This window comes from Anomalospiza imberbis, chromosome 11 (assembly GCF_031753505.1).
Source record: "Anomalospiza imberbis isolate Cuckoo-Finch-1a 21T00152 chromosome 11, ASM3175350v1, whole genome shotgun sequence".
In the NCBI taxonomy this organism is placed as follows: domain Eukaryota; kingdom Metazoa; phylum Chordata; class Aves; order Passeriformes; family Viduidae; genus Anomalospiza; species Anomalospiza imberbis.
In genome coordinates this window covers 10,717,908-10,744,738 of record NC_089691.1, presented here as the reverse complement: position 1 = coordinate 10,744,738, position 26,831 = coordinate 10,717,908, and the positions used below count along the sequence as shown (strand labels likewise).

General features: G+C 34.9%; 2 protein-coding genes across 24 annotated transcripts in view; one reads left to right on the top strand and one right to left on the bottom strand.

Annotated features, from left to right (window-relative positions):
• The window catches only part of SLMAP (sarcolemma associated protein), a 455,854-nt gene that overhangs the window by 151,407 nt on the left and 277,616 nt on the right, over positions 1-26,831 (bottom strand). The window lies entirely within an intron of this gene.
• Positions 1-26,831, top strand: part of DNAH12 (dynein axonemal heavy chain 12) — a 58,566-nt gene that overhangs the window by 5,235 nt on the left and 26,500 nt on the right. Inside the window, exons 8-41 of one of the 2 annotated variants that reach the window (XM_068201825.1) lie at positions 348-536; positions 1,340-1,490; positions 1,600-1,691; positions 1,947-2,125; positions 3,400-3,535; positions 4,290-4,415; positions 6,074-6,208; positions 7,062-7,255; positions 8,108-8,324; positions 8,852-9,037; positions 9,385-9,585; positions 10,638-10,832; positions 11,059-11,180; positions 11,300-11,582; positions 12,189-12,308; positions 12,712-12,868; positions 13,090-13,262; positions 14,581-14,733; positions 15,138-15,377; positions 15,841-16,086; positions 16,389-16,508; positions 17,239-17,348; positions 17,986-18,169; positions 18,944-19,084; positions 19,925-20,008; positions 20,092-20,280; positions 20,910-21,029; positions 21,813-22,001; positions 22,661-22,812; positions 23,519-23,657; positions 23,745-23,911; positions 24,961-25,216; positions 25,406-25,705; positions 26,414-26,592. In XM_068201825.1, coding sequence (XP_068057926.1) covers positions 348-536; positions 1,340-1,490; positions 1,600-1,691; positions 1,947-2,125; positions 3,400-3,535; positions 4,290-4,415; positions 6,074-6,208; positions 7,062-7,255; positions 8,108-8,324; positions 8,852-9,037; positions 9,385-9,585; positions 10,638-10,832; positions 11,059-11,180; positions 11,300-11,582; positions 12,189-12,308; positions 12,712-12,868; positions 13,090-13,262; positions 14,581-14,733; positions 15,138-15,377; positions 15,841-16,086; positions 16,389-16,508; positions 17,239-17,348; positions 17,986-18,169; positions 18,944-19,084; positions 19,925-20,008; positions 20,092-20,280; positions 20,910-21,029; positions 21,813-22,001; positions 22,661-22,812; positions 23,519-23,657; positions 23,745-23,911; positions 24,961-25,216; positions 25,406-25,705; positions 26,414-26,592 — 5,825 coding nt within the window. Of the gene's footprint in view, positions 1-347; positions 537-1,339; positions 1,491-1,599; positions 1,692-1,946; positions 2,126-3,399; positions 3,536-4,289; positions 4,416-6,073; positions 6,209-7,061; positions 7,256-8,107; positions 8,325-8,851; positions 9,038-9,384; positions 9,586-10,637; positions 10,833-11,058; positions 11,181-11,299; positions 11,583-12,188; positions 12,309-12,711; positions 12,869-13,089; positions 13,263-14,580; positions 14,734-15,137; positions 15,378-15,840; positions 16,087-16,388; positions 16,509-17,238; positions 17,349-17,985; positions 18,170-18,943; positions 19,085-19,924; positions 20,009-20,091; positions 20,281-20,909; positions 21,030-21,812; positions 22,002-22,660; positions 22,813-23,518; positions 23,658-23,744; positions 23,912-24,960; positions 25,217-25,405; positions 25,706-26,413; positions 26,593-26,831 lie in introns of those variants that run through there. The other variant, XM_068201826.1, reaches the window with a different exon arrangement.

The following is a 26,831-nucleotide window of genomic DNA, read 5'->3' as shown; positions in this document are numbered from 1 at the left end:
TTCAAGATATTTAATTTCTTACATACATGTATTAGTAAAAGGCTTACTTTTGTAGCTAAACTAGATGCATGGACTTCACTGAAATGTTTACTTGTTCATTAGTTTTCATCATTTGAGGACTGGGACTAATACCCACTAGAAAAATTAGAACTGATTTTAATTAGAATTATTAGAAAAATAATAGAATTTTTCTAATTTGAATTATTAGAAAAATTCACACTGCTTCAGTTATCCATTGGTCAGGCCAGAAGTGCTAAAATGAATGGAAATCCTGGCTGAGTGGATGAGTGGAAAATGGGTTGAGCCCTTTTAATGTCATCTAATTCATGATTTATGTTGTTACCTAGCTAAAAGAATTACTGCAAAGAACAACTGAAGTTTTTGTGAAACTTTTTGATCCTGAAGACAGAAGTCGTCTGCCTATATTTAAGATGGACTTGACTTTTGATGAAAATAGAATGGAGTTTTATCCAAGCTTACAAGACTTAGAAGAAGCAATTCTGTTTGTAGTAGATTGTATAGGACAGACTCTTCAGGTGTGCTTTTGTTTTTATTTAATTATGCAATTGTTAAGATGTTCAGTGTGTGAAAATACTTGTGATATAGGAGTCTGACTACCCTGGCAATGGGATCAGAATGCAGCTTTTATTTATTTTCCACAATGATTCTACAGGTCACATCATGAATTGTGATACCCAGTGGCACTCCAGGCTCTGAATTAATTTTGTAATTTCTTGTTTATAAAAACTTGGTGGACCTGCTATTGATTGTTTTAGTCTGCTCTTTGGGTCTGCAATTATAATAATATCTTTAACTATATGTGTGATGGTTTACAATAAATTTTCATTAAAGTTAAGATCTCCAGAGAAACACAAGAAAAATTAGAGTTGATATTCCTTTTCTTTCTAAGAAAAAGAAAACACTCAAGTCTCTAAAAATGATTGTATACCACATCAAAAGATTGATGTCTTGGGAACCTGTCTGTGGTTCCAGGGAAGAGAGTCTTTCTGGGGGCTTTAGATGTGAACTGAGTATTGGTCACTAGTCATATGTGGTGATACTTTCAGAGGAGTGTTTTGGGGTTGGCTTTCTGTATTTGCATATATTATATAATTTAATTTTATGTAAGATTGGATAATTTTTTGTTTTCCTTTACATATTTCATGTTAAACTCTTTGATTCAGGAAAAGTCATTCTACATGTGTATAAAGCATGGTCATAGTTAGGGTCTCATATTTTTGTGATCGTGTTTTCTGCAGATTGCAACTTACTTTTAAAATATATGTATCCTTGTGCTGCTTCTTAAAATGTAAATAATCAACACTTGCACTACTCTTAGAACTTCCAGACGATACGTGCTTGGCTAACGGGTGGCACTGCAACTCTGGATGCTGAGCTTCCTGCTCACACCGTACTATGGGCCAAATCCACTCTGGAAAAATCTATCGGAGACAACTTAGAAGGCCCAAAGGAACATTTTAAAGGCTATGGTAAGTGATAGAAGAGTGTGTAAATAGCTGTGTCGCTTCTTTGTAATAAGTAGCTTGCTGTATGGCATAAGTATTTTAGTAATATAAATATGTTGTAATTGAATTGTAGTTGAAAGTTATGGCTGGCTTGTAGATGGAACTGCAGAGGACCGGATAAACAGATTTATAGCAGAACAACCCAGTTTTGATGAATACACTACTGTAAGTTTTATTTCTACACTTTATAAATAATTTTCACTATACATACAGCAATAATGAAAAGGTAACAGAGGGTAACAGATTTTTAGCCTTTAGCCAAAAATATATGGACTACCTAAAATGTAACTGATTTTTCCCCTAAAAAATTATGGTTATACAAGAAAACATTACTTACTTTTTTCAGTGTCTAATACTTACTCGTGTAGCCAAGTATTTAAACAACAGCTCTGAAGTGTAAAGTCTAATGTTTTTCTGAAGTTCATAGATGAATTTTTCACCCTCAAGAAGGAAATCATGAGTTTGCCAGAGGTGATTTATTTCCCTATGATCTGTTTGAATTGTGAGGATTTAAAGCAAGGTTTGGCTAATTGTGCAAACAACTTTGCAAAAATGCTAATGGACAAAATATTTGCAAATTACAGAGAGGAAAATGAAAGGTAAGAATTTTTCTGCTTGTGAATGCTCTATGTGTTAAATGCATAGCAGAAACATGTAGAATAAATGCAAATATACCATACTTGGTTTACTGAAGGTTCTTGGCTAACTAATGATCTAGTGCAGTTTGCATAGGCTGTTGTATTTTTTCTGCTGTTTTAGTCTCAAAAAAGGTAGGAGAACATATTACTATAGACTTGGATAATGGAGGAATGCAAATATCAAGGATTTAAGATCAAAGATCCAAGAATTTTAATACTGTTCGGAATTTTAAAGTGTGAATTACAGTATTACTGCACTGTCAAAACTTGACTCTCTTATTACCTGATAGATACCTCAGCAGGTAATAAACTGCTCTTAAACCATTCCTCTGCATTTGTATTTGTGCTGGGTGTTACTCCATCCTGGTGCAGAATCTGGCATTTCAATTCATTACCTTCCATCCTGTTAATCATAGTCAAATGTTTAATTCTGCAAAGTGTCCCATTCTTCAAGGGAGCCAGCAGCACCTCACAGTTGTGTGATGAGCAAACTTGCTGACGGTGTGTCCAACTCTTGCATCAAAATCAGTGATAAATACTTTGAACAGAACTGGCCCCGAAGTGAATCCTAAAGAACACTGCTGGTAACAGTTGCCAGCCATTTGCTACAATGCTTTGGGCTCTGCACTTCACCAGTTCTTCACCCAGCACACCATGAACATACTCATCCCACACCTGGACAACTTTTCTTGAAGGATTCTGTAAAGGACAGTATCAAAAGCCTTGTTAAAACTGAGAAAAATTATATCCACCACATCCCCTTTATCCTCTATGTGGGTGAACTTAAAGGATATCAATTTAGTGAAATGAGGTTAATTTGCAGGTATGGATTAAGTCATGGGGAAACTCTTACTTCATTTTTTAGTTAAAGTGAACAATGATGGCCAAGTTTTATAGTGATTCCACATTACCAAAGTGAGACAATATTTACTGGGAAAGTGTTTGTGTGTACATTAATGATAGTTTGCTGAAGTCCTTTTAGTAACAACAGGTTACTGAAGCATTTATTTCAGAAGAATACCCCAAAATCCAAACGAAGTAATTACTGCAAGTCAGAAACCAGTATTTGTCTAGACTGACTTGGTCATATTCCCCTTCTAGTTTAATACATAATGGAATTTGTAAGGGGAGAATACTTGAAGTAATTTGAGTTTTTAATTGCATTAAAGCTGAACTTGAAGCCAGTCAAACTAAAATCTTAAAATGTTGGTATTTTATGTTAAATAAAATTATAGGATATGCAGTGAATGTGAAGCCATTAAGGAATGTGCATTAAAAGTTCCTGAGTCAACAGAAGAAATGGTAGAGATAATAGAATACATAAAGAAAGTCAAAACCAAAGATTTTCAGGAGCTGGTGCAAAGGAGCAAGGTAAAAGACTATCCTTTAATTTTTGATCTTTTATTAGACATGCTGACCTATACAAACAGAGAATTCATTCCAGAGTGCCGACTTTTTTCTGCCTCTGTGAATAAACTCAGTGTTACTTCAGGCAGAATTGGGAAGTCCAGCTTATTCTTTGCCCTATGCCTTTGCTTCTTGTTCCCATTCCCATGTGTTCTGCAAGTCCATGAGCAAATGCAGCTTTTAATAAATCACTCAGTTTATTTTTGGTACCTGGGGACTTACTTCAGGACTGCTTAAAAATCTATTTGTGAAAAGGTAACAGATAGTATAAAGAACATTCTATGTGTCAAAACAGCCAACAGACTTTGAACACATGAGAAACAATTTACTCTTTGAGCAGAATATAGGTGATGTTACATTAGGAGTAGTTTGTGTGTGTGTGAATATGTATCAGATTTTCTGTTATGGTAATAGATCTATAAACATGTTATGTTTATATCTGCAGAAATTATATTTATTATAACATTAGGATTTCTGCATATAGATTTACAGAACACAGGAGTCATATTTAGAGAAACAAGCTCATGATCAGGGCAGGGATTTGAAAAATGTTACACATATATTTTGAATGTTAATATTCAATTGGCTGAAGGAGCTCTGAATTCTGAAAAGTTCATGAAATGTAGATTTTTATTTTATCTTTGTAGATAATATTGTCCTGCCCTGTATTTTAAACAGATCTATCATACATAAAGTTTTGTGAAATCTGTCTTTGTAGGAGTGCTGTCGGAAGATGAGTTACTTGATAGATGTTTATCCATTTACTCCTGAAGACCTTGAACTAAATACAACAGCTATATTTTGGCCAAAGAAGATTAACCTCATTTTTAAAGAGCATGATATTGTAAGAGCATTTTCTTAGTTTATGGTATTTTTGGCTTGTTAGACTTCTCACTCTATTTGAGCTATTTATTCCTCATCGGGCTAAAAGTACATAGACATATATCATGAACCATACTAATTTAGACGTGCATGAATAATGTATTTCCAGATTTTTGTAACAAAAATGGACTTATTGTGGCTAAATTTTAAAACTGTCACTGTAACTTAAAAGCTTCAGCAAGTCTTATTATCCTAATATGCTTGTGGTCAGTACTAGGTATGACATAGGCAGATGAAAATTCACTACACTGTACTTGTCTAGTACTGAAAATGTAACTGTCAGGTCCTTAATAAGACTGAGTGTCTGGGCAGGAAGTAATTTAGTTAAAATGATATTTTGTTCTGTCAAAAAAAGAACAGGGGGAACAACATTTTCTAGCAATCATTAATAGAAAATATGCAACATCTAATTTTCTCTGTGTGACTGTAGATTACTTTTCTTCCACCACCTGTATTCATCTTGCTTAGCATGCTTTGTCTCTGTCTATGGCACAGTAAGTCAAGCCTTTTATTATTCTCTTACCTCTCTGTAGTAATTTTGCATAGAATTAATAATTTCATCTAAGATTTTTAAAGAATTAATAATTAATATTTAAATAAATCAGTATCTTTTAAATATTACAAGTAAGCATTTCTTCTTTAATAAGTTTTGTTTAGGTACTAAGGCATATGTCCAAGGGTAGTAAATATGCCTCTGACTGAAAAGGTGCCCAGCCTGGGAGGCTGCTATATCTGTAAAACACTTTGTTTCCATATTATCCCCACGCAAGCAAAGCATTCTTTTAATCCCCCTCAAAAAAATCAGTAAAATTAATTTTCTACTTCTACACACAGAGTGCATGATGCTTGTTCTAACTCCTTTTAATGAAAATGGTAGTAGAGTGAATCTCACTACTTAGTGAGCATCCCTCAGCAGTGGGACCCTGTAGCTGGCTGTCAAGTGACTTGCATTGTGCTAGAGGTTGAGGACAAGAAAAGCTGCATATCAAGTTTTCATGAGTCTGTATATGTGCATTGTATACTTTCAGATATGAGTCTGTTCTTACTCTAGTGCAAAATGAAAAGATTGGTTCCTCCTTTGGTAAAATTCTTTTTGTCTGCTTCACAAATTTTGCATGGCAGTAGGTGTCCTTGTCTTAGGAAATCTCCTCTCTCTTGACTGGTTTTTTATTTGATACCCCCAAAGAAACTCTTGAGTGTGCAGACCCAGTGATTTAAGGTGGTCTTATGTTCTAGAGTTTCTGCCTTTTACAGCCACTGGTACGTTGGCTTTCAACAGCTGTAGGTGTTCTTTTTGGCAGTAAAATACTGAATCCCAAAAATGAGAATTTTTTTTTTCCTGTAATGCTTTACTTTCTGTTTCCTGATTCCTGAAGGAGGCCTTTGAGGCAATTCTAACTGCTATGATTATTGAGATGAGGCTTCCATGCTGGCATATAGAGGTTTCACACACTGAAGTGGGACATAGGAAAAAAAAATCAGCTGTTGCAAGGATGATAATTTATCTGTGTTGTTAGTTTTCTGTCTGTTTGCATTAGAAGTTTAGATGGTAGCATGTATGTTAATTACTGAAAGGACTTAAAATCACCTTTGTCATGAAAAAAATCAATTCTTTTGTAGCTGATCCAACAGTCTAAAGCTGAACGAGAACAAGAACTGCAACAGAAATGTGATAACCTGCATGTTGAATTAGACAAGCTTTATAAATCTGTGACAGAATTAGAAGAATACTCAGAACTGGATCGCATGCAACAGGTTTGATTAATAGTAAAAAATCGGTAGAAATGTTTTATGTGTTTAATACACAGGGATCATGGGAAAAAATTGTAATTAAAAGTAATCAGTGTAACAAATGTGAACTAAAACACTTATTATCCTTTTGCCACAGTGAACAAGCTCAGTCCCCCTCCCATTTTTGTTTATCATTAGCAGTTAACATTTTATTTAGAGGAAAGTTTGCTATAAAGCTTGAATTAGCTGATAGGTACCAATAATAGGAGTTCAGAAAGAGTGTGTGCACCCATGAAAATGAATAAATTATTTTCCTTCTTCACCACAAATCAATTAATGCAAAACCAGTACAGGTAGCAGTTTGATACCTTTTTCCTACAAACCTCAAAACTAAATTGTTATGCTAGTGAAGAGCAGACCACTGGCTCCAAAGCTTCGTGAATTTCTAGCAGTATTTTTAAATTTTCATAGCATGTCTTGTGCTTTAATTGGAGGATATTGCATAGTAAGAAATTTTGGCCTTTTAAAAAACAAAACATTTCAAAGCACAAAAGAGAAATCCTAAGCTAATAAATCCCAGTTACCAATATAATATGCCACGTACATAAAAAATTGTGTGCCTGCCTCCTGGAACAGTAAGTTTCAAAGCCCATACATTTTGAAAATACTCTAAAATTCAGTAATGAGAACCAATTTTATTTTTCACAGTGTTCATCTGGTTTCTTCACAGTTTATATACTCATCAATAAGCAGGCAAGTTTTTAAATACTGTTTTCTAAAATTTTAACGTGAAAGCTTATATTTTGATATCTTATTTTGATAGCTGTTCAGAGCACAATTTGGTTATTTCTCAAGGCATACTATTATTTGATTTCAGTATGTGACTGACCTGAGGACTTTACAGAAAACAATGCAGGACACTGATGAAACAGTAGCTGCTCTTAATAAAGAAGAGACTCTGCTTGGGTGGAAACCAAGTGAATTCCCACTCCTTAACAACTTAAAAGCTGAGCTAGAACCATACCAGAAACTCTTTAATCTTATACTGAAATGGCAGCGAACAGAAAGAAGGTAATTCAGCTCAAAATGCTATAAGAGGGAGAGTAAGAAAAATACTTATCCTGGTCTCATTCATGTAAGATGTAGAATATGGATTTGTTTTCTTGTTAACATGTTATTAGCAAGCAAAGTAAAAGGGTAATATAACATATATATATATATATCAGACTTGCTATTTTTAATTCAGCTAGAAAAAATGTTAATTTGTTTTTAAAATGCAAACATGGAATCACAGAATCATCAGACTTCCTAAGCTGGAAGGGACCCACAAAGATCATGAAGTCCAAGTCCTGGCATTGCGCAGTATAGCCCCAAGAATCACACCTTGAATCACACACATGAGCTCAACTAGGGAGCTCATCATCTGTATGTAACCAAAACTGGTTTTAACCTAGCAGCTGTCCAAAATGGAGGGTTCAAATGATTGTGTTGCTGTTTGGTGGTTACATCCTACCACAAAAGTGTACTGTGTATAAATTAAGGGAGATTGTTTATTTTTTCATGCATTCTTCAGAAGTTTTATAATGTGCTATGACTGAAAGTGTGTGGGGGGGTTTGAAAATACAAGACCTAGTGTATTTTTAAATGTTGTGTGTTGATCTCTGTCTAGAGTTTAACTTAAATATTTGTCCATTCATGCAGTTACTCAGTTTCAGTATGTGTCTGACTTAAGAGAATTGCACAAATTCACAGAAGAATGTGGTTGAGCCGCTTTTAGCTGGGCTTTAGAATTTTGCAACGAATGACAATAATATCGAAGAAGAGGTTTAATTTAAATAGCTATTCATGTGTTGCAAAACAAAGTGATAATTATTTGTGGGCTACATTTATTATTCTGTTTTGTAACCTTGTGTTTTTTCTCAGATGGATGGATGGGACCTTTTTGGAACTAGACGGGGAAAGCATGGAGGCTGAGATTGATGAATTTTATAGAGAGATGTACAAACTGTTAAGACTCTTCCAACAAAAGCAGAAGAAAGCAGCAACAGAGAAGAAAAAGCCAGTGCGACGCAAAGCTGTGAGGGGTAATCCAACTCTTACAATGTGTTCTTCAGTTCTGGATCAGATTAAAGAATTTAAGGTAAGAAAACACGAGGGATATTAATATCTGATACTGAGAGACAAATGCTAAATTCAGGGCTCAGTAAATGTAGATGATGCAGAGTCAGAGTGAGGCTGTTCTGAATCCCCATTTCCAGATTGTACTGTCCCATTCATTTTAATAAAATTGGATTTTTAATTTTTTTATAGTTTCTGGAATTGTAACGAGTGCACACATACAGGAGAAAAGTAATTTTTGGATGCAGAAAAACATTTAAGGATGTAGTTGGGAATTTTGAAATGGGACTCTGTTATGTTAATGGAAGTCAAATTTAGCATCCCTGAAAAATTATGCTTAAGAGTTTTTTAAAATATCTTCTTCAGTAGTTGATATAATTATTTAGAAATTGAAAGGAAAACCAAGTGCAGCCATCTGCACTTTTTGGAAAAGATTTTCATGTCTTCAGCTACCATAGCAGAATTTTAAATGCACATGAAAGATTGTTAAAAAATTAAGAAATCATGTATATGACAATATTTACCTTATAAATGTCTTTTCTGAATTAGGAGAATATTCCCACTGTGGTTGTCTTTTGTAACCCTGGCATGAGAGAACGTCACTGGCAGCAGATGTCAGCTATAGTAGGATATGATATAACACCAGATGCTGGAACTACCCTGAGAAAAGTTTTAAAGCAGAATCTATCCTCTTACTTGGAACAGTTTACAACAATAAATGTGGGTGCAAGCAAGGTAAGCAGAGATTTGATAGTGATGAATATGACATCAGGTCTCTTAGTGAATACTTTTATGACTTATTAGCACTATTTGTCTCTGCCATTATGCAACAAAAGAGATTTGGCCCATTATATGTTAATAATGAGTGTAAGCATTTGTATCTCATGTGACACCATCTGTATTTCCCAAGTGTGCTGCTTTCTGTGTGCAAGAAAAGGATATACTGAGGAAAATTAATAAGTAGTTAATTTGTGCTGCTAGAGCAAAATAGTTTATTCAGCTAGATATGCTTTTTATATTGAATTAGAGAGTTTGAAAAAAACAATTCAGTGACTAGACCAAGCTATTTTCTTTTTAAATAGGAATTTTCCTTGGAGAAAGCAATGCATACCATGATGGAAACCTGGGATTCAATTTCCTTCATCACAAATGTGTATCGTGAGACTGGTATTCATATTCTGTCTTCAGTGGATGATATTCAGGCTCTTCTTGATGATCAGATTATGAAAAGTCAGACAATGAGAGGATCACCCTTCATTAAACCGTTTGAAAATGAAATAAGGGTACGAGTACTTTTTCAGCCATTTTTATATGTAGGATAACTGTAGTGCAATAGTATACTGATAGTACTACAACTATATTGTTTGAGTTAATTAAATGCTTTCATTGATTTTTCAGCAAGAATCTTTTTAGTTTGTATGAGTCATACTTATATTATTTCTGGTTTGGAATTCTCTCTTCCATTCAGATTCAAGCATAACCAAAGAGAACATGATTTTTTTCTCTTATTTTGCAAAATCACTATTTCCATTAAGCTTGCTTCTTAGTAACTGGAAATGAGGTTTCTATTATTGCTAAGAAGAACATTTATTTATTGATTGATTTTTGGACTCAAATTTTGAACTACAGTGTTTTCCCCAGGGCAAAGGAAGTTCTTGATGGCTGGGAGAGTGTTTTGTAATCAGGCCTCAGAGCAATTGGCAGTGCTTTTGAATTTCAGGGCTAGAGTAGTCTTTGTGGTGCTAACACCATGGCTATTGACAGGAGAGAAGCTGGTGGAATTGCTTTGCAGTTACCCTCCCTAGTTCATTGTTGGTTTATGTGGGAAATGTTCAGGCTCAAGCAGGCTCAGTGAACATACTTACACTTTACAGGCAGCCTGCTCCACTGGTATCTGCTATTGTCCTTAGGAACAGGATGCTGGACTTGCTGGATCTCTCCTATGAGCTGAGGTGGCTTTTCTGGTATTGTGTCCCTGTTGCCATTCAGCTAAAAGAGCCCTTGCTGTGGGGAGATGAAATAGAATTTATCACTGGTAGCCTCCTGGCTATTGCTTAACAGTTAAGTTGTTGAAAATTCATAGCACTTTGATAAACGATAAATGCATATTGAAAAAATAATTTCCAAGTAAGTAAAAATTTCTGAGCTCCTTTGGCCATCTGTATATGTGGAAGAACTTATGCTCCTAAATATTTTTCTTTCATTTTGATTATTAGTAGATTTTTTTTTCTCATTGTGAGCTTGAATACCACAATGTCTACCTTTCTTGAATTTGTTGTCTCTAACATTATTTGCTTGGAAATGTCAAGTAAACATTCTTTAAACATTTATTAAGGAATGGGAAAGCCGCTTGATTCAAATTCAGGAGAATATTGATGACTGGCTGAAAGTGCAGGCACAGTGGCTGTATTTGGAACCCATCTTTTCTTCTGAGGATATTATGCAACAGATGCCAGAAGAGGGACGGCAGTTTCAGACTGTGGATAGACTGTGGAGAGAGATAATGCAGTTTTGTGCTGAAGACCCAAAGGTAAGGGAAATAACCTTTACTGACTGGAAGCAATAGCTTCTCTTGCCTTTTTTTTTTGGCGGGGGGTTGGAGGTGATGCTTTGTTTTCAGAATATATACAGTGAACTACGATTTCAGTTCCCTAGGCTTTCTAGAAACAAAGTTATATTATTTCTTATTTGATTAATTTCTACTGTTTGAAATACTTCATTTATAGCTGACAGTTTGCACATATTTGTTATTACAGGTTCTTGCTGCTACTTCCTTGCCAGGATTAACAGAGAAGCTTCAGACCTGTAATGAACTTCTTGACAAAATCATGAAAGGGCTTAATGCTTACCTTGAAAGAAAACGTCTCTTCTTTCCCCGGTATGAGGATCTTTGGTTATTTAAAACCCACAGATTCGGAATGGGACTATTTGTTGTGAATAAGATCAGTCTTAAAAATAGCTTGATAATGCAGTTGTATTTTTTTTCTAATTTTTTAGCTTCTTTTTCTTGTCTAATGATGAAATGTTGGAGATCCTATCAGAGACTAAGGATCCTCTTAGAGTTCAGCCTCACTTGAAGAAGTGTTTTGAAGGCATTGCTAAGCTGGACTTCCTTCGCAATTTGGATATTAAAGGAATGTGTAGTTCTGAAGGCGAGCGTGTGCAACTGATCTCAAACATTTCTACTTCTGAAGCTCGAGGTGCAGTGGAAAAGTGGTTAATTCAAGTAGAAGATATTATGCTGAAGACTGTACGTGATGTAATTGCCAGATCAAGAATGGTATGGAGTTTGTGATAATTTAAGAAATGTCGCACTATCTTTGTTCTGTGGCTGTCTCTTGGCTTTCTAAAATTCTTCCTCAAACAGCAGTTGATGAAGTTATGTGGCCCAGGACCAAGTTAACATGACTTGTATGTAATAGGCCAGTGATATACGTTAGAGTTTAGTTTGAATAAGACACAAGTAGTTTTCTTATAACACTGGATATAAATTCTTCTAAAAGTTTCACAGCAGTACAATTTTACAGGATGTAAGATCCGATGTAATAGTTCAGGTTTCTTATGAATTAGAAAGAGAACACTTGTAATATGCTTGCTTCCTCCTAAAAGAAAATCGTTAGACAGAAAATATTTCTTTGTATGAAGTTAACAAGTTCTGAATATTTCTGTAATATGGAAAGATAATTCTAAGAATATTTAAAATTACTGGGTAAAAAATTGTGAACCTAAGGGGAAAGAGCATTTAAAGCTCCATTTGGACATTACAAATAGGAAAATAGTATTCTTCAGCAAGGAATATTAATAGGATTACATTATAAGCTTCTGTATTACATTGTGATATATATTGCCAGACACTATGTTTGTATGATGTATATAACTCTTTCAGGCTTATCTAGAGACTGAGAGAAAGCGCTGGGTTCTGGAGTGGCCTGGCCAAGTAGTGTTGTGTGTATCTCAAATGTACTGGACAAGTGAGGTACATGAAGTTCTTCACGATGGACCCAAGGTACTGTGTAATGCATAATTTAAAAAAAAATATTTGTGTTTCCTTTCAATTTCATTTCAGCTGATGTATATTGCTTAATCAGTTTTTTACAATTAAAATAAAATTTGAAAAATTATGAGCATGTGTTTTTGACATACATGAATTTATGTACAGTGATTTATACCTTTCGTTCAAGTACTTTAATATCATTTAGGGCAATCATGGTTTAAAATGTAGCTTTGCAACATAAATGCATAACTGTGGATAAGAGAGAAGTTGATGCAAACCCATGACAATATAAAACAGTTGCTTAATAACTAACCTCTTAAGATATCTAGTCAACATGAAGAAGTCTGGAACACTTGAAACTGTGATATATTTCAGTTTCAAACTTACCTTTTCAAACTTACCTTTTGTCTCCTAGGGCTTAAAGGGTTATTATGATACACTTCAGCTTCAACTTAATGATATTGTAGAGCTGGTGAGAGGAAAACTGTCAAAGCAAACAAGGACTACACTGGGTGCCTTGGTTACTCTTGATGTTCATGCTAGAGATGTCATCAAGGAAATGATTGGAAGCGGTAATTATATTTGAAGACATTTTTCTTAACACATAGTCAATGAAAAATCATTAACCAATCAGATTTTGCTGCCTAAAACAGTACAGTTCTAAGATGAGTTTGTGAGTCTTTGGCTACAAGTATCAACATTAATAATTTCAAAGCTGTTTTAAATTTAACTGTAATAGAAAATCCTGCTATCTACAACATCTTTTATGATTGCTGTCAACTCTGTTTGTCAGGTGTGCAGAGTGAAACAGACTTTCAGTGGCTTGCACAGCTGCGCTATTATTGGCAGAATGAGAACGTTCGTGTGTGCATCATTAACTGCAATGTGAAATATGCCTACGAATACCTTGGAAACTCCCCACGCCTGGTGATCACTCCTCTCACAGACAGGTGTTACCGCACCCTGGTATGAGCTTCCTCCTGGGATACTGCAAATTGTATTTACTGTGCTCTAGTATTGCTTACACCATTCAGTGCAGCCATCCTTTTCGGGCTTAGGGTTGTTGTCAGACTCTGCTATTTCTGCTAGAATGAGGTTTGTAATTTTTACAGAATATTAAACATGAAAATCGCTCATAACAGCAAATCTGGACAGCCCACCAAACTGACTGAAACATTAGGGTGTTCTTCTGTTGTGGTTGTGCTTTTTTAAAACACAGTAAAGGAAAAAAAGACAGTATTTGATTACTGTAAAGATTATGAGAACACAAAGTGCTTTTCTGATGTTCTGTGGCAGCTAAATTAAATGGAGAAGGATTCACTTATGATCACACTGTTCCTAAGATTAGTACAAGTTTGGCAACTTTTTAGTATCCCTGCTCTTGGCAGAGGTGTTTATTATTGTACTGGTTTATCCTCAGCTAACCTGACAGTTGAAAGTTACCAAAGTAATTTCAGATACAGCTTTTCTCATTATCAGTTACTGCAGTCTCTTTGCTGGAGTATGATTTCAAGTTTTGCTAGGCATCCATGGTGTTACCATAGCTGATGATCAGTATCTGTTTGTCAAAACATCAAGGTACGTTGGTGTGAGAGCATGATGGAGTTGGTAGTCTGTTTTGGTTTTAGGCTCACAAGCCTTGAATCAGAGCACAGCAGATGGAAGCGTGACATTCTGGCAAATAGAAGTCTTGTCCTTTGCCTGCCAAAGTCTTAATAAAGTATTCCCAGAACTTGTCAGTCAATACAGATGTGGCCCTGTAGCTGTGGATTGGACTGTTTGTTTAAAGTCTGCAACTTTTTTGTTTTCTGTCAGATTTCCTCCTACTTCAATGGAATATAGGAGAGAATATGGAATGGTCAATGGAAGGCACGTACATCAAAGGGGGATGGTGTGGGAAAGAAAAAGAAAAGAGGAAAAAAATATATTAAAGGACAGATGGAGAGAAAAGAGTAGCAGCAAGCAACTGCAACAAATTTAACTTGAAAGGTGTATCTAAACAAGAACTGAAAGATTGGGTATAATAAAGTTTGAGTAACCAATCATAGTCATGACGATAATAAAACTAACCCCTCTGTTAGGGTCAAAATTAAATTCTCTTGCCTATTTTTCCCAGCTGTAAGTACATTTCAGATTCTTTTTAATTAGGAAAAACATAATTTTTATGTTAGTTTCATACACTTATTTTATCTATCAAGCGCAATTTAATTTTACCATTTTCATTCAGAAGAATTTCATATGAATGAAGTACAAATAATTTCCATAAACTATTTCTGTGCTTTAGATTGGAGCCTTTTATTTAAACCTCGGTGGTGCCCCAGAGGGTCCAGCAGGAACAGGTAAAACAGAGACCACCAAAGATTTGGCTAAAGCTCTCGCTGTTCAGTGTGTTGTCTTTAACTGCTCTGATGGCCTTGATTACCTGGCAATGGGAAAGGTAAAGAGAAAATAAATATATGTTGTATTTTATTTTTAGCATGAAAATTTTAGGGTCCCTGTTTTACAGACACAAATAAATGTTCCACCTGTGGTCTGTTGCCCTAGGATGCTATATGCTGTTCTCTACATGTTTCATTTTCTGTGCTTTATGAAAGCCTATTAAATTGCTAATTAAAATATGAAACAAACAAGAGTTCATGGGATTGGTATCTTCTGATTTAGCTTGCTTTAGAGTCAAAAACTTTGTTCTTCGGTACATCACTGATCTGTGATCTAAACGGGTTTAAGCATTATTATTGTAATTGTGTTTTTTTAATCTAATTAAATTTCCAACATCATATTCTTAGTTTCTTTTAAATCTTTTCTGTTAGCAATATTTTTGGTTTCTTTCTTCATTTGCAGTTTTTCAAGGGTTTGGCTTCATCAGGTGCCTGGGCATGTTTTGATGAATTCAATCGCATTGAACTGGAAGTGCTGTCTGTAGTGGCACAGCAGATCCTTTGCATCCAAAGAGCCATACAGATGAAGCTAGAAACATTTAATTTTGAAGGAACTGAGCTGAAGCTTAACCCCAACTGTTTTATAGCAATTACTATGAATCCCGGTTATGCAGGACGTTCTGAACTTCCAGATAATCTGAAGGTAAAATAATAAGATAGATGCATCTGTGACCTTTGTGATGATTGTTTGTCCAGGTGAGCTGTTTCCATGAGGAGGCTTTGCTAACTGAAAGCAGAGTAGTGCAGCATGAGGAGCACACCAACTGCAGACTGCTGAAAGAAAGAAAGAAAGCGCATTCTCTCATCTGCCATGAACCACAATTTCCTTCCTTTCTGCTGGATGTGTCTGTGCAAGGGGCAAATTGCATTCTTGAGACAGTGCTGAGGGAAAAGAGCTGGGGGGCACAGTGTCTTTTCTTAATGTATTGTATTGTACATGAAGATGAATGTTGGTTGTAGCTCAGTTAGGTTGACTTCCTAGGGAGTCTTAAGCTGCAAATATTGATAATACTGTTTTATGGTGGGATGAATACTGTAAGAATTCTGAATTGCTTTCCATTCCTAAATTAATTATTTGAAGATATTTCTTCGGGTATGTATTCCAGGTTCTTTTCCGAACGGTAGCCATGATGGTTCCAAACTATGCTCTGATAGCAGAAATTTCCCTCTATTCGTATGGATTTTTGAATGCTAAGTCACTGTCAGTGAAGATAGTCATGACCTACAGGCTTTGTTCAGAGCAGCTTTCCTCTCAGTATCACTATGACTATGGCATGCGGGCAGTCAAAGCTGTGCTGGTGGCTGCGGGGAATCTAAAGTTAAAATTTCCCACGGAAGATGAAGACATATTGGTGAGTTCCTCTGGGAATATTTGTTTAAGGAATTTCATAGATACATGCAGTTCTGAGTTCTGAAGGCATTTCCAGCATATCTTGTCTCATCACTGATCCATGTTTTATAGTTTGTGAAATTAAGATCGTAAAATACATGCTGCATTTTCCTGGGCTGTTCTGATGATTGCATAGTTGGGCTTCTTATCAAAGGCCCCATTTAATGAATTCATCTTTGTTACATACTCGGTTATTTTAATTGCTGAACACCTTATGCTCTGTCTCTTAATGAGAATGGCAAAATGCATATTTGTTTCTTCTAGCTTCTTAGATCAATTAAAGATGTGAATGAGCCCAAATTTTTGTCACATGATATACCTCTGTTCATGGGTATAACCAGTGATTTATTTCCTGGCATCAAGCTTCCTGAGGCAGACTACAATGTAAGTACTCTTCTAATTTTTCCTTGGTCATGATCATTGTTGATTGTTCTGTGGTGATTTGCTTTGTAATCAGGTGCAATTAATGCAGTGAGGTATTTCAAGATGAGCAAAATTGCTGAATTTTGCAATGAAACTTTGTAGCAAAGGGAATTCTTTTATCTGTGCTGAATATAATCCACATCTGAGTTCCCTTACATTCAGAAGGGAATGTTCTGTGTTCCCTTCACACAGAAGGGAACTGTGCATTACAGTTTGGGAACTGATCTGTGCATTTACCAAGTTTTTGGCTTTCTGATTTCTTTCCTAATTGTTGGACATAAGTAAGTGAGATAAAGGTTTGTGCTTGTATTTTATTTCTAGCAACACATGAAGCAATCTTTGTAGAGAATGGTTGGCAAGGATGAGTATGTTGGAAAAACCAAATTCGATTAAGTTTTCAGTAAATACTACGATCTTGAAGAAAGTGTATGGTTCTGAAGCACACTGCTGGTTTCCTGAGGGTGATATGCCTTCTCCTCATGATAAAAATTGTAGTTAAATCCTGTTCTAGTGCATGAAGTATAGAAATGGGAATTTTTTCCTCCTGGAAGTTTGCTATATTCTGACTAATACTATTTCAGTTATTAATTAATTTGAAATGCTTTCTGGTGAGCATAAACTCTTCTCTTGTCATGCAGGACAGTAATTTAAATTGTAGCAGGAATAAGATTATGGTTTGTTTGGATTTTAGGATTTTCTGGAATGTGCCAATGAATGTTGCACTCAACATAATGTCCAACCTGTACAAACTTTTATGCAGAAAATTATACAGACATATGAAATGATGATTGTTAGACATGGGTAAGGTTCTCATCACTGCACTATCTTTTGTCATTCTGACTTACACTGTAGCAGTTATTTATATGAAGTTATAGAAGGTTTTGAGGGTGGCATAATATTCTTCTTTTTTCCAATCAGCTTTGGAACAGCTGATTACTGATACTGCTTTTGCATGTCCCAAAATTCTTGTGGATATATGTCTGAGGAATTGTACTCTTCCTGATATCAGAAGCACTTGCACATGTATAATGATTTTAGGTGCTGATACCGGTATGGTGAAAACTTAGGATGTAAAACCTTATTTGTATTAAAGTATTAGTTGTCAGATCTGTGCCATTTTATTCCTAGCTTTTATTAAAGAATAGCAACTGGAGGAAATATATGCAATATGCCATCAGCTATATGATGGTTAATATTCAGCTCATTAATTAATCTTCTCTGTAAGCTTGTGCAATCATATTTGCATGTGCAAATAAACCAGGTTTGTGGAAAAGATGTTTTTTATATTCAAAGAAAATTTACTTGTTTCACTTTTTGAAAATTAGGTGAAAATTAGCTTTAAGCTTATGTTTGATACTGTTTGCCTTCATGTGATCTGTGAAAGTCTAAATTTCAAGACAAATTTATTAATAGTAGGATTTTTTTTTCCTTCTAACAGCTTCATGCTGGTGGGGGAGTCATTTTCTGGGAAGACCAAAGTTCTACATGTGTTGGCAGATACACTGTCTCTTATGAAAAAGCGTGGTTATGGTGAAGAAGAAAAAGTCATTTATAGAACTATAAATCCAAAATCAATCACTATGGGCCAGCTTTTTGGGCAGTTTGATCTGATATCCCATGAGGTAATGCATATTTAAAGAGTAATATTTTCTGCATATTATGTTTCTGTTATTATGGACAGTAAACTCTTCAGTTCGTGATTTTATGATTTTGAACATGGATGAGAATACAATTGTAAATTTTACTTTAACTAATATTTTTGTGGCCTGTTTTTAATTAGGATATAAAAAATGCAGTATGTATGTATGCAGTTATATAGGTTTAAATATGAAAAAAAAAAGCAATACCATTTTGAAGGTCACTGTCCTCTTATAGTGGTATCCATGCTAGGAAATCATATCAAACATAGTTGATATTATGTTTTTCTGTCTATGTTTTGGTATTACATTTTTCTGTCAGTTCTTAACTTGTATAATCAAAGTAGTGCAAAAACTCTCAAGAAAAATCCATGAACTCATGGGTTCCCAGGTGTGAAACTTAGGTTTGGAGGAGGAACAATATGAAGCAGGAAATGTGAGATGGTGACTCTGGAGAGAATTAGAGTGATTCTGGAGAGAAATAGGTGCAAGACAGGGCAGAAGCATTTCTAGGTTTCAGTAAATTGAATTGCTGGTCCTTTTTCTTACAGTATATTTTCAAGTGGAAAAAAAAAAATTCTTTCAAATTTGCTGTTGTCTTAAGACCCTTGGTGAAACTCCAAAGTCAGGTGCTGCTCTCTGCAGCACAAGAGGAGACCAGTTAAAAGTGAGGGATACTGGAAAGCAAAGGGAAGGGTTTCTGTGGCTCAGGTTGAACTGTGTTGTCTCACTCCCCATTGCCACGTCCACCCCTGTCAGTGGACAGACGGGGTTGTCGCTACGACCTTCAGGGAATTCGCGTTGTCCGAGAGCCCCGAGCGCAAATGGGTCATCTTCGACGGCCCCATCGATACTCTGTGGATAGAGAGCATGAACACGGTTCTGGATGACAACAAAAAGGTATCTGTCAGTGAAAAAAATGTCTGAAGAAAATTATGTGACATTTTGAAAATATTCTTCTACATATAAAACCACAAATACAAACTGCAGTGCCTGACTTTTGAAAAAAGCAAGTGCAAGATGGTGCTGGTGACAAGTCATGAGCTTTTTTTTTGTGGTTTTTGATGGGGTTTTTTTTGTTTGTATTGGAATTATAATCACAATATCAGTTTATTGCTGAAAGACATGTATTATGTAATATTTCCTTAATGCCATAATATAATTTTCTAACATGAATAACTGAAATTTCAATATCAGAAATTACAGTTAATTATATATTATAAATCCCATTATTTCTAAGCCTGCACAAGCTTAGACACTTACTTTTTAAGACAATCCCAAGACACAAAGGGTTGCATTTTCAAAGTAATGGCTTCTGAAGTCAAAATTGTAACACCACTTTTGTAAAAAGGCCCTAGGAATCCCAAAGGAAATAGAAAAACTAGACACAAAATTTGAACTTGTAAATTCTATATGATAATGTATCAAAATACTCAAACTGGATTCTTACTTTAGCACAAAAGGGTAGTGTGTCTCCAGCTGGAATGCTTCAGTATTAGCAATAATAGTTGCAGATATCATTTGTCCTTTCTTTTTGTCATATGCAAGATGGGTTGTAATGAGCCTCTTGGTAGGTTACTATGGAGTACTATGGTTTAAGTGAAGAATTTAGCTAAATCTTGATAAGAATCTATTGCTACAATGAATAAACATTGTATTTGTAAACTCCCCTGAGATAGGAAGTGTAATTTAATACCAATTTTTTTTTCTGATTTTACGTATTATTTTTTATCTTTCAAGCTTTGTTTGATGAGTGGAGAAGTCATACAAATGTCCCCTCAGATGACTCTCATTTTTGAAACGATGGATCTTTCCCAGGCATCAGTAAGTTTTGTATTTAATGAAAATACAAAACAAAATTTAGTCTTTTCAATACACAATAAAATGAGTTTACTGTTTTTCCTTAGCCTGCTACGGTCAGTCGTTGTGGCATGATTTATTTGGAACCTTCTCAGCTGGGCTGGAGGCCAATTGTTACCTCTTGGCTGAGTAAACTGCCTGAACCTCTGAATTCAGAGGAACATCAAGATCTTCTGCAGGGACTTTTTGATTGGTTGGTACCACCAGCATTAAGAGTCCGTCAGAGACAGTGCAAGGTATTTTTTGTCATTTTTTCCTGCAGTAGTTAGTGCCCATTTCCATTCTGTTACCCTTGGTAGCAGGCGGCTGTTCTCTCATGATAAGCACTGTTACAATGAATATGTGGCTTTTGGGACCAGTGTGAAGAGTTAAAATGAGAATGTCAGCTAAGGCTTGAAACCTGATCATAGTTTTCAATCTTACTTTAAAAAGTAAGGTAAGTATTTAAAACACTGATTAAAAATTCTTCCCAAGAGAATTTTGTACATTTTTATTTCTTTAAAGATGTCATGTTGCATAAGGAAGTACTTTTATAAGTTTTAGAGGAAATGTGTAGCTCAGTGTGACAGTGCTCAGAATTTTGCTCATGTTTTGCTGTAGTTACTTCTGTGGGTTTTGTTTTGGTTTAGGATGTTTAATTGCAGTGTTCACATGGTAGCCATGAACATGGTTAACAAGCTAAAGGTCCTGACATTTCAGTGACTGAGGAGGCCAAATGATCTTTTGAGTAAAAGTCAGTGTAAACCTTGCCTTCTAGTGTGTGTTCAGAATTAGCTAGTAATCTAATTGTTTTAGTATTTATCTCCAAAAGATAAATTACCTACAATTATGTAAAGTATGACATCCAACCTTTTGAATCTCTTAGGAACTGGTACCAACAAGTGATATCAATGTCGTAGTAGCTCTCACACGGATTTTTGAAATGTTGATTTGTCCAGCTGTGCAGGAGGATCCCACCAACAAAAGCATCCGTGCCTGGATTATGGTTGGTTTTTTAAAATGGAGCAAAATGTGTATTTGTTTCTCTATATGCTGGTTTTCAAAACAATTTTACTAATCCAAATAACTTTAATTTGTGAATAAGAGACATGTGAAACAATTCTTCTACCTCGTTGCTCCCTCTCCCCATACTCTGGAGGTACCCAGAGGAGATGGAAGTTTTACAAGTGACAAATATGATTAAAATGTTACTCTTTTTCCAATTAAATAAGATAGTGCTTTTATTAAATGTGCTTTTTAAGTTACCAAGAAGTTAGCTAAAGCAAGGAATCTTCTTTCTCTTAAAGGAAATAAATATTTGTGCAACACTGATTGGCTTGTTTGTTTGAGCAAAAATTTCTATGTAAGAGGGTTTTTCTGACAGTAATATTAGTTGGATCCTCTGTCTGACCTTATGTGATTATTCTTATGAAAAACTGAAGAAAACAGAATGTGAAAGTAATTATTTAAAATTAAATGACAAAATTCCTAGATCCTGTTTGTCATTAGAACTCTTCTCAGGCTTTGTCATGTGACATACTGCTGTAGTCAGTGGCCTTTATTTTTTATTCTTTCTCTTTCTCGCTCTTTCTGTCCTTGAGTAAGATTATTTCTGTGCTCTGTCTGCAGTCAGATTTCTAAATCTCTTTAGGCCAGGGATATTCAAGGGCAATTGCTAACATTTCTCTGCTTAACAATATTTTTTAGAATTATGTTTGTTAATCAGACTGTACAAGGTTCATGTAATGTGTCGACTCATGAGACAGTTACTAATATTTTGCCTTTGCAGGGTTGTTTTGCTTTTGCCATAATCTGGTCCATTGGTGGAACTTGTGATGGTGACAGCAGGACGATTTTTGATAATTTCTTGAGAGAAACTTTATCTGGGAAATCTGAAACAAATCCTGTACCAGAGAATTTGGGAATGTGGGAGTGTCCCTTAGAAGAGAAAGGCTTGGTCTATGACTACGTGTATGAGGTAGGATTGGCTTCTGCATCCATTAAATAGATTCTTACAGTCCTAATGGGAGGAAAATGCAACCAGGTGGGTATTTTAACTGTACAAAGCCTGTTGGATGTTGTAGAGTGTAGGTTGAAATAAATCCCACAGTACATTTTTCATTTCTTTTTCAAATACCAGTGTACTGACCAATTTTTTAATAAAATACTGCGATGTAAATTTCTGTTATGTTTGTAATACTGCCACTGCATATTTCTTCTGTAACCCAAGCTCAGCTGCCAGATTCAAATCTGCTTTTGTTTAGAAGGAATAATGTGGACTGTTCAGAAGGAAAGCAGAGTATTAAGCCCATAGATAGTTTGTCTTACAATTTTTGTTTATAGTGCCTATTAGACTGCTCTCTTTTGGTTTTTTCTTGTGGTTTTCTGTATGTGTGGGGTTTTTTTTGTTTGTTTTCACTGAACAAAGTTTTTAAGAAAACAAAGGAATCTAAGTTTAGGTTTGTACTTTAATTATTTATTGGTGAGGTAAAGCAAAATAAATATGTGAACTTTTGAAACATTAAATATTCATTAATTTAATAAAATCCATTACTTTAACTTTTCAAAAGTGAAGTAGTAGACAAAACCCTTCATATGCATGACCCCAATCTGTTCTACATCTGTGTTTCTTCCTAGCTCAAAGGCAAAGTAGGTTGGGCTCACTGGAATGAATTTATTGAACAAATTAGTTACAGTGATAAAAATGTGAAGATTCAAGATATTATAGTCCCAACTATGGATACAGTTCGCTATACCTATTTGTTAGACCTGTTCATTACCCATGGAAAGTAAGTTGCTTCACTACGAATTTCTGAAATGAAATTTGATCATAGGTAGAAATATCTCTTATTCTTTTCTTTGAGTTAATAGTTTTTATCAAATCCTCAGTTTATTTGGTTTTTTAAAACAGACATTTACTGCAAATGAAAAAATCTGCCCAAAAGTCTGATTTTAGTTTTTTTATGAAACCTTATTACAGTCTAACTTTAGTATTTGCAATCTGATGATGCTCTTAGGACAGCCCAAAAATTGTTGCACCTTCTTTCTACTTTGGCAATTAAATACATATTTAAGGATTTTTTTCCTTGATTAATCCTATCAAAATCTGTTATATTCACCATGGTCAGATCATGTAAGAGAATTAAATAAAAACTAGCCTCAGGTTCCAAGGCTGAAAGCTTTATGAAGTTTGAATTAATGATAGACCTATCAGGAGAAATTTCCCCTGTGTGTTCATATACTCCAACACCAAAAGAATGAGAGAATGAAAAATGTTTATTTTTCTCTTCCCATTTTCTTGATGGTGGAAGCAAACTAAAATTGTGAGAGGGTTTAATGAATGCCTTAGAACACTTCAGTTTCATCTTTAGGCAAGTAATATTTTTAGAGGTAGAAGAAGAAGGGCAAGTTAGTAAAACCTTTGACTTCTAGCTGCTTTTAGTTTACAACATTTGGTTTCTGCAGTCTGTGTGCTTTATTTCTGTCTTTGTGAAGACCGCTGCTTCTAGTGGGACCAACAGGAACTGGGAAATCCGTGTATGTCAAGGACAAGTTAATGAACAACTTGGAAAAGGACCGCTACTTCCCGTTCTTCATTAATTTTTCAGCTCAAACCAGTGCCAATCAGACTCAGGTTAGTAGAACAGATAATTTTGGTCTCAAGGAGATTGAGGACATGAATATATAATCTGTGTTCTGAGTGATCCTGTTTGCATTGCAGAACATTATTATGGCCAGGCTGGACAAGAGACGCAAAGGAGTTTTTGGCCCTCCAATGGGAAAAAAGTGCATTATTTTTGTAGATGATATGAATATGCCAGCTTTGGAGAAGTATGGGGCACAGCCTCCTATAGAACTTTTAAGACAGTTCTTTGACCATGGATTTTGGTAATTATTTGAAATGCAACTGAAAAATTTTTGTTGATGTATTTGCTGTTACACTTATTTATTTCCTTGAATTTTATTTTCAAAAATTTTTGAAGTGGTTTATAAATGCTAATGTAAATTTTGTTTATATAAAAATACATTATTTAAAGTTGAAGCTTGTATTTTACTCTCTAAGGACTTCTTAGGAAATTTGTGATCAAAATAATTTTGAGTGTTTTAGAATGTTGTAGCAGCAGAGTTAGTATATGTTAGATAAAATTATTCGTTTACACCTTGATGATTTTAACTTTTTTTTCCAGTGCAGTTTCTTGTTCTTTTTCTTTCTCTTTCTCCTTAGATTGAGTTGGCAGTTTTTTGTACATATCTATATATATGCAGTTATATAAAACTTCTGATTTTATTTCTTATGTTGGTTTCCCCTATTATCCATGTTTCTATTAGTCAATAATTTTTTTTTAACAAGATCTCAAAATGTTTTTTTTAAATTCACAGTGAAATCAGGTCTGATAATAGGCATTAAATAAGTTGAAAATCTTCCCTGCTTTTGAGGTTTTTGTCTTTGCTTATATTGGAAAATTGGAACAGGTGTTTTCCTGAGTCTGGGTCATTCTACGATTCCATGCACTTCTCAAATACAGCTGCTCTTGTGAGCAGCAGGCATTGCTCAAATATTTGTAGCTCTTGAATAGATATAACATACCTTGACACGTTGCAGTTTTAATACTCAAAATTTCACATCAGGTTTTATGGAATGCAATTTAAACAAATAGTCTTTCTTTTGGGCCAGAAAAAGATATATTGAGATCAACTGGCACACAGTTAAAGGACTATTTGGGTTTTTTTGTTTTTTGGGGAGGAGGGGTTGTTTGTTTTTAAAAAGATAAAATATATTTAAATATATATTATATTGCATAATGCCTACTATGTTTATTTATATTTTTAAATATTTTTTTATGCATGCAGGGTGTGGTCTGTCATATAGATGCATCTAAGGTGTAACAAATGTGTTATATCTGTATTTACGTGTCACATGGCATTTTATTTTGAAGGTATGATTTTAAGGACACCTCTAAAATCACCCTTGTTGACATCCAGTTGCTGGCTGCTATGGGGCCTCCAGGGGGTGGGAGGAATCCTGTCACCCCTCGGTTCCTGCGACACTTCAACATTTGCACCATCAACTCTTTCAGTGATGAAACAATGACCCGCATCTTCTCCACCGTAGTAGCTCTTTACCTAAGGATTAATGACTTTCCTCCTGACTTCTCCACAACTGGAAATCAAATTGTCACTGCCACTTTAGAGGTAAGAGGCAAATACCTTTCTGGAGATTTCCTTCAATTTGTTCATTGAAGTTCCTTTGTCTCTACAATAATGTAGTGTGAAAGGTTTTTTTTGAGAAATAACATTTTAGAAGGCATTTAGGAATTACGATAATAATACAGTCTCTGTTACTTTTTTGATTTTGTTGTTCTCTATTGTTGTTATCTGAAGGTGTATAAGAAAGCCATCAAAAATCTTTTGCCCACACCAGCCAAATCTCATTATACCTTCAACCTGCGTGACTTTTCACGGGTTATCCATGGCTGTTTGCTCATTAAGAAAAGGGCAGTTGAAAACAAACATGTGATGATCCGGCTCTTTGTGCACGAGGTGTTTCGTGTCTTCTATGACCGTCTGGTGGAAGATGATGACAGAACCTGGTTGTTCAATCTAGTGAAAGATATTGTGAAAGAACATTTCAAAGAAGCATTTGATAAAGTTTTTGCACACCTGAAGGAAGGAAAATCATCTGTGAGTATCATGTTTAACCCAGTGCAAAATAATTGCTTTTATTGCAAATTTAAGACACAAGAGTTAATCATAGGTGAAATTTGATTCAAATGCACATGAAAGTTTGAGTTGAATTTGGCCAAATGTCTTCATGGGGAAAAAAAAAGTAGAAGTTAAAATTTTTTGGGAGGGTTTAACTGTTATACCTGAGCATTCTTTTCAAAAAATATCACATTAAAAATGTGCTACTTTTCCTTAAAATAAATTTGTACATCTGCATCCTGTGATTGTTATTAAATTTTAGTATAAAATACTGTATAGTTGTGTTATATTTTATGCCTTGTCTTTTTTTTTTTTGTTTTGTTTGTTTTTTTTAATGTCCTATGTAGTTGCTTTCATGTGTAGAAGAAATAACTTCGTAGTCTTAGTTGTCCATTTCATAATATACATCTGTATGAATTTGGTGTAATCTGAAGGTCATGATTATGAGACTTTTAGTGGCTATTTGAGCCAATTGTTTTCCCAGAACAAATTAAGAATAAGTGTATAGCTCAATGCAGGAAGCATAATTTTGAGGGGGGTGTTGTCTGTGAGTCAAAATATTTTTAGTGCTTATTCTTGTGTCTGGGGTATTTGTCTAAATTCTCCTTTGTTTTCTAAATTTACAGTGAGAAATATATTAGTTAAATATTAAACTTGACTTCATAATTTGTTGAATATTTGCCATAGGTAACAGAAGAAAACATGAGAAGTTTGTGTTTTGGTGACTACATGGATCCAGAACTTGAGGGAGATGAAAGACTTTATGTTGAGGTTCCAAGCATTGAGGAGTTTGGTGATGTTGTGGAGCAGTGTCTGGATGAATATAATCAAACCCAGAAAACAAGAATGAACCTTGTTGTTTTCAGGTGTTTATGATCTGTTTTATTAAGAGCTTTAAGCTGTAGTTGATAATTCAGTATATTCCATTTTGTGGACTGTGGTTTTCGGTATGTCTCCTCCCCTTTATGCATCCTTTATAGTGTTTGTGGTGTTATACCTTTTTGAATGGAAGTAAACTGATTTTTTTTTATGCTTCTCCTTTTTCTATCTGAAAGTAAATAATGAGAACCTTTTCTCCTAAGGGGCTTTGAATATTTTCCTTAGT